At 45.7% G+C, this 7,836-nt stretch overlaps 1 protein-coding gene across 1 annotated transcript in view; it reads right to left on the minus strand.

Moving 5' to 3' along the window:
* The window catches only part of LOC122928512 (SV2 related protein), a 29,595-nt gene extending 22,129 nt beyond the window's left edge, over positions 1-7,466 (minus strand). Inside the window, exons 1-4 of the mRNA XM_044281419.1 lie at positions 7,405-7,466; positions 7,203-7,363; positions 4,944-5,029; positions 4,337-4,435 (exon numbers count right to left, since the gene is read on the minus strand). Of these exons, the coding sequence (XP_044137354.1) occupies positions 4,337-4,435; positions 4,944-5,029; positions 7,203-7,363; positions 7,405-7,466 (408 nt within the window). The remainder of the gene's footprint in view (positions 1-4,336; positions 4,436-4,943; positions 5,030-7,202; positions 7,364-7,404) is intronic.
* Positions 7,467-7,836: the final 370 nt, after the last annotated feature.

A 7,836-nucleotide genomic window follows, 5' to 3' on the forward strand; every position in this document is an offset into this window, starting at 1 on the left:
AGATAGTTTAGTAAGGAGCAATTTAGTAAATGTATTAGTGCACATCTATGCATTATGGGACAGAGGGACTTGGGTCAAAAAGAGGGACAGTCCCTTAAAAAGAGGGACACTTGGGAGGTATGTGTGTGTATGTGAAGACTAAGGACCTGCAAGCTTCTATTGGCTGATAAGGGACATGTGACCATGTATATGGCAGTTGGGATATGAAGAGAAAGACCTGCAGGGTTCTATTGGCTAATGTAGGTCATGTGATGTGCCATATTTGCATTTTTTTGGGGAATATCTCAGGAATGGTACATCCTAGAGAGCTGAGACCCGGTCTAAAACCTGATGTACCTGTGTGCCAAATTTTGTGATTATAAATGCGACGGCGCGGATTCCTTACTACACTCCTTAATTTTCCTTAATACACTCAGCTTTATATAGTATATATATATATATGTATTGTAAGAAGGCGCATGGATCCGTCGTTGATGAAAGGTATGTGTCACCAAGGTTTCTGGCCTCGGTGGAGTAAGAGCCAGTTTTGATGTGTCAGCAGCAGTTCCTGTTTGACACCTAGCTATTTAGTATAGCTGTATAGCTGATCCGGGAGGACTCTTACTGGGAGTAGTCAAAGTGCTGGGTGGGTGACTACTCCCCATGTTCCAGGCCGGGTCTTGACTGGCCTATAAAAAAAACAGCCGGCAGTGTCAGGTGCAGGGGCGGGCTGGGCCGGGGGGCAGGCAGGCAATTTCCCCCATAGGCCGCCTAAAAAAAAGGCCCCTGGGCCGCCCCTTTAACAAAAATTATTTATATTTTTTATTCTTTAGGGCCGCACCGCCGATCACCACAGGCGGCGCAGCCCTGGATATATTTGCGGCGGGCTGTGTGCTGTGGGGCAGGGGAGGGACTCAGGGAGAGGAGCTGGCACTATGGGGGGGAGCTGGCACTATGGGGGGAGCTGGCACTATGGGGGGGCGGCACTATGGGGGAGCTAGCACTATGGGGGGGCTGGCACTATGGGGGGATCTGGCACTATTGGGGGAGCTGGCACTATTGGGGCGGAGCTGGCACTATGGGGGGGGAGCTGGCACTATGGGGGGCCTTACACTATGAGGGGAGCTGGCACTATTGGAAGAGCACCATGGGCGAGAGGAGCACTATGGGGGTATCTTGGGGCTCTAAAGTGGCTTTTTTTAATTATTGGCACATTCTGATGGGAACTATAGGGGAGAGCAGCACTATGGGGCATCTGGTGTTACTATAGGGGCATTATTTGGGGGCACTATGGGGAAGTGGGGGTTCTAAAGGGGCCTTTTGTATTGGAACATTATGGGGGCACTATGGCATTTGGTGGCACTAGGGGCATTTTTTACTGGCACATTATGGGAGGCACTATAGGGGAGAGCAGCACTATGGGGCATTATTTGGGGGCACTATGGGGGAGTGGAGCACTATTGGGGCATATGGTGGCAATAAGAAGGGGCATTTTTTTACTGGCACATTGTGGGGGAGAGGAGCACTATAGGGGCATCTGCTGGGGCACTAAGAAGGGGCATTTTTTTTACTGGCATATTATGGGGGACACTATGGGGAAGGGGGAGAGGAGCACTATGAGGGCATTTACTGGGGCACTATATAGGGGTATTTTATACTGGCATACATTATGGAGACATTAGCTCAACTGCGGGCACTAAGCGGAGGTATTTCATGTACTGTCATATTATAGGGAGAATTAGTACTACTAGGGGGTATTATGGGGAGCTTTACTACTACTGGGGGGCTATGAGGAACATGATTACTAGGGCACTAAAGGGGCATTATTACTACTAAGTGTGCTCTGGCAGAGAATTATTTCTATTGGTGGGATTTTGGGGAGCACTGTTACTTTGGGGGGCACCCTGGCATAGTATCAGCTTAGCACAATTATTTTTGGGGGACATTATCTTTATACTATTAGTGTCTGGGCGCAGTTATTTTTTAGTGCACTGTGTGCCAATAATTGTTTAAGGGGGCACTATCTGTGTGGTAGTAGTATTCCCAGGGGTACTGTTTCTGCAGTATAGTATTGGGGGCACAGCGGGCACAGTATTGGGGGCACTATCTGTGTGGTAGTAGTATTTCCAGGGGGACTGTTTCTGCAGTATAGTATTGGGGGCACAACGGGCACAGTATTGGGGGCACTATCTGTGTGGTAGCAGTATTTCCAGGGGGACTGTTTCAGCAGTATAGTATTGGGGGTGGCAGGAAAGGGTGTTCAGAAGATGTGAAGATGATGGAAATGTGGGTAACTAATGTCTGTTTGTCAGTCTCTGCAGAGACGGGAGATGGCAGAAAAATCATCATGGCGGTCTGGGCTGAATGGAGAAGATAAAGAAAGAGAACATCTACAACAAAGGTGACATCACTGGATGTAAGAGGTATGGGGCGCTATGTAGGAGAGGAGATGCTCCGGCTCCTTCCCCTGCCATTTGCAGAAGGAGGATTCAGAGCTGGGTGAGGACGACCAAGGGGGCAGCAGGCCACGGGCGGGTGACAGATGGTGGGGGGAACCACAAGCCTTGAGCAGAATCTGGGGAGGGAGGAGAGCGGAGGAGCTTCCTGGCTGTAGCCTGCTGTTTATTGTATAATGTGAAGCAGGCAGTGCAGCCAAGACAGACCCCCCCTCTCCGGATGATGTGTAGAGACAGGCCCCAGCAATAGAATGTCAGCTGTACAGTGTTTGTTGGGAGTGGTCTATTATATGTAGGAGGGGCTTTAATAATGGGCGGGGCTAAAATTGGCAACTTGACTGGATTTGCCCCCCAGGACTAAGGCTGCCAGCCCTCCCCTGGTCAGGTGGGTGTGATTACCTCTCTCTCTGACAGAGGAGCTCTGGCAATCGCTGGATTGGGATCTGAGCCGTGTGCTAGGCTGGAGGCCGGAGTTTGGGAGGTCTGCTCTGTCCTGAGCAATGCCGATCGGGTGTGAACTAACACCTAGGATAACAGGTGACTGTGTTGCTGTATGAACTGTCTAGGTGTGAACGAACACCAAAACTGCAAATGGACTGTCGTACTGTTTTGTTGCCATAAGTGTGAATAAAACACTGAAGTTTTTTTGAGTTACAAACTGGTCTGTGCCTCTTTACTGCGTCTGCTTGTCCTGCCTACCAGAGCGAATGCCTACAGTATATATATATTTTTTTTTTTATAGAGTAACTAAACTTTTGTATGACTTTTTGTGAACATGTCCCTAATGCCCTAATAATAGTTTTTGTAATATAGTTTATTAGTGTATTTTGATTCCACTTTTCCCCCCCCTTATGTGCACAGTCCATGCACTTAAAATTCACTTCTCTGTACACTGCTGACAGCTCAGCGGTGTATAGAGTACGGACTGTACATTTTATCAATGGGGCTGCAGCGCAGTGAGTACTGGCAGGAGCGCACATTGCTGCTCCTGCCCGTGCTCCCTGGATGATTACTAACTCTTGGCATAGCACATGGGTACTCTGCACCTATGTACTATGCCAGGATTAGCTGAGCGGAGCGGGCTCCTGCCTCTGCCTGCTCTGCTAAGCTAAGAGCTGACATGCAAGACTCTTAGTTTAACGAAGCAGGCAGAAGCAGGAGCTCAGCCAATCCTGGCATAGTACATAGTTACAGGGTACCCATGTGCTATGCCAAGAGTTAGTAATCCTCTGGGGAGCACGGGGAGGAGCAGCAATATGCGCTCCTGCCTGTACACACTGTGCTGCGGCAACATTGATAAAATGTACACTCCGTATTCTGTACACTGCTGAGCAGTGAATTTTAAGCGCACAGGGAATGGTACGCTTTAGGAAGGAAAAAGTGGAATAAAAATACATTAATAAACCATATTACAAAAACTATTAATAGGACATTAGGGACATGTTCACAAAAATCATACAAAAGTTTAGTTACTTTTTAATACATTCAGTTCCAACCAATATAAATTTTTGCAGTGGTCACTAAAGGGCCCTAGTCTTGGCCACCGCTCATAGCAAACAATCAGATATCACCGTTCATTTTTGAAAAAGGCGCTCTGAAAAAAATAGAAAATATTTGGACAGCCCCTTTAAAGTTTAGTAACTATAAATCTGAGGCTGGCACAAGGTCAAGGGAAGAAATTGATGTTTTATAACCACTCCTGAAGACACAGTTAAACATAAATTTTTCGTGGTAACACTAAACAGTTCAATTACCAAGGGCATTGTGGTATACATTCATTTTATATTCAATACCTGTGCCAGCAATGCTTTGTGCTTACACGGATAAGTGCAAGTCCTTGGGCTGATAATTATGTCAATGCAACACCTGGAATTGAATAACTGGTCAGTGCATCTGCTTACCGATGTTAGCAAAGCAACCTGCCAACTGGGCAGTCTCCATTCACAGTGGAGCTGTGGAGCCAGGATGCTAAGAATCATCATTTCCATTGCATCTGCCATCTAAACAAATAGAGATCAAAGGATTAAAGAGAGGAAAAATAAAAGTTATCATGTGGAAACTAGCAACAGTTCAAGGCTTAGTGATAGAAGAAATCACATAGTGACAACACAGATAATATCCCTAAATACTTGTGAAGGACCTGTAACCTCTCCGGACATGTCTTTTTTAACAACTACTTGCAGTCTGCAATGAAGGACCAGCTGGGCGCTACCCGTTGGGGGTGGGGTGTCCCTGCACAGTCTGATACTGGCAGCGCTGATTGGATAGTGTCAGACTGTGCAGGGACACACCTCCAACTGGTAACACACATCTGAACCTTTATTGCAAACTGCTGGCTATTCATTCATAACTTGTAGAAGGAATAATAGAGGAATGGCACAAAACAGAGTCATACGCATAGATGCTGCAGAATTGTTATTTCCTGGGAGATGCAAGTAGTTACCAAAAGTCAGGAGAAGTTACAGGTCCTCTTTAAATACTGTTAAACTGTAAAACAGAGTTACTTGCCCAGGCCAGTCCCGTAAGGACTGACAGCTTCCACTGAAATTTCCCAAATCCAATTGCTTCCACGGCATCTTCCACCATAAATGTGTCTGTAAGGAAGAATTAAAAAGAATATTTTCTGTAATCTTATAACTGCAGGATACTTTGAACCATGCATGCTCCTGCACATTTTCTATTTAAAGCCTTCCTACTGCATGCTCTGATAAGGGAGAGTTCACATCTGCGTTTCATTTTCCGTTCGTCTGATCAATCGTCAGTTAGGCCTCATGCACACGAACGTTGTTTTGGTCCGCATGCAAGCCACAGTTTTTGCGGTTCGGATGCGGACCCATTCACTTCAATGGGGCTGCAAAAGATGTGGACAGCACTCCGTTCCGTGGTCCGCAATTTTTTTTAAAATAACCTGTCCTATTCTTGTATAGCAAAAAAATAAAGACTGGGCAGCACCGCAGTAACGCTTGTATGTATAGGGTGCCAGCAGTTGTGAGGACAATCCACCCCCCAAAAAATTATCCAAATGAAGAAAAAATTCCACGGCACATCCAAGGAGTAGAATACAAGTAGAAACTTTATTCACCAGACAGCGACGTTTCAGTCCACTTGCTGGGACCTGCACAAGCAGTGCTTCAGAAAGGTCCCAGCAAGTGGACCGAAACGTCGCTGTCTGGTGAATAAAGTTTCTACTTGGATGTACCGTGGAATTTTTTCTTCATCTGTCCTATTCTTGTCCGTTTTGCGGACAAGAATAGGCAGTTATATTAATGGCTGTCCGTGCCATTACGCAAATTGCAGAACACACACGCATGCCATCCGTGTTTTAAAGATCCGCAATTTTTGAAGATCCGCAATTTGCGGACTGCAAAACACACAACGGTCATGTGCATGAGACCTTAAGCACAGGATCCGTTTTTTTTTTTAAAAAGTGGATCCTGTTGCACATTTGAGCATCCGTTTGAGCCATTTCCGTCTGTATGCAGGACCTTTTTTTGCATTTGATAAAAAAGTATCTCAGATGGAAATGTTAAACGGATGCCAAATGAGCATAACTGATGCACAAGATCCATTTTTTTACAGGACCCTGTTTGTTTGTTTTTCTGTTCTTCTTGACGGATCAGAAGAAAAGAAAATGGAACTGTGACGTGGACTCTGTGGCCACTGGTGCACTGACCAAGATACTGGCAAGAAGCAGACACGTGGCTCCCTGTCAAAGCGTAGAGAGGAGATTGGGAGCCACGGGTATACGTTTCTTAAACCTATCTAGATGGGTTTAGACTTTAAGGGGGGAAAACAGATACAATCTTCTTATTGATCTTTAAGGACTGTATCACAAATCAGTGAATCATGGACATTTGCTGTCTGTGGTCCCTATGGACAACACACTTACCCATTGCTTTTAATATGTGTATTCACACATCAGTGGTTTTGCACAGACTGTGGGTCCATAGTGACACCATAGAGGCATGCCCAGTTTTTGTCTGTGATTACAGATCTCTCACACACATTATAATCTATGGGTCTGTGAAAACCATGGACACAACACAGATGCCATTGATGTTTGGTCCATGGTTTTTATGGAGCATTGGTAGTAGATGCTCTGGAAATTAACTTTCAGCCTAGCAGTGTTTGTGGAATATGGATGACACACAGAGGGAAACAAAACGGACACATGGACCCTTCACAGACATCTTCATGGATGAACCACTAATCATTTGGTCGTGGATGTCTTCACAGACAGAGACGTGTGAAAGAGGCCTATAAAGGCGATCTTGGACTATGCTTCCATTTAATCATTACTGGTTTAGAAAAGACCAGTAAAGGGCTTCTCTGCAACTGGGAGTCAATGACCAGGGAGCCAGAAATGGTGTAAAAGTAAAAAAAAAACACTCACTTGTTCAGAGGGTTCCAGCTCCAGTGCCAAGTGCCCATCTTCACCTCATCTGGTCCCTGCTGGATCAGAAGTCTGACATGCATGTCACAACTGCTGACCAATCAATGTCTTTAGTGTTGACCTGTGCAGGAATAGTACACTATTGAGGTCACCATTGAGGCCACCGATTGGGCAGCAGCATGTGACATGTACGTAGAAGGTATGTCATGCTTCCAGTTAAGCATGGACTAGAAGTAGTGGAGTTGGGAGATCAGCCCTGGACTTGGAACATTCTGAGTTTATTATTTTATTTCATTTTTGACCATGCCTGGCCCCTGATTCATTGAATCACAGTCTCCGAGAACCCCTTTAGGTGTTAAAAGCAATGTTCTTACCATCAGTAGGGTTGGCAAACTCTTTTGGCACTGTGGTTCCATCTTCCAGCTCCACTGCTTCCAAATCTGTGTGGACAGGTCCAATTTGAATTTCATGCTCGCCAGAGATGTTGTCCTCTTCTGATCTGGCACTTTCTCCAGTTCGACGGAATTTGACAACACTGTAAAGAAATGTTTTACTTCAGTAATTTTACATAATAACTTTATGTTAGAGGCTTCCAATGAATCAAGATTTACGTTTTCTTGTTGCTGTGAGGCATCCATCACTTATTCAGATCATCAACTGTCTTACGGGCCCTTTACACAGGCTGAGAAAGATCTTCGCTAACAAGCATTAGTAGTAACGCTCGTTATGGATGATCTGGCGGTGTAAATGCACCGCCGATTACCCGATTTTGATCGTTAGTGCAGCACAAAAATCCTCCCCTTACTCTGAAGGAGCTGGAAATGCAGCGGAACATCTTTTGTCCATGTATTATATAGACAGCACATAGGACAGTGTAATGGGTGCCATGTAATGCTTGTTCCGCTAAGGCCTCATGCACACGACCGTTCCGTTTTTTGCGGTCCACAAACCACAGATCCGCAAAAAATGGAAGCTGCCCGTGTGCCTTCCGCAATTTGCAGGACGGAA

Source organism: Bufo gargarizans, chromosome 1 (genome assembly GCF_014858855.1).
Source record: "Bufo gargarizans isolate SCDJY-AF-19 chromosome 1, ASM1485885v1, whole genome shotgun sequence".
Lineage (NCBI taxonomy): Eukaryota > Metazoa > Chordata > Amphibia > Anura > Bufonidae > Bufo > Bufo gargarizans.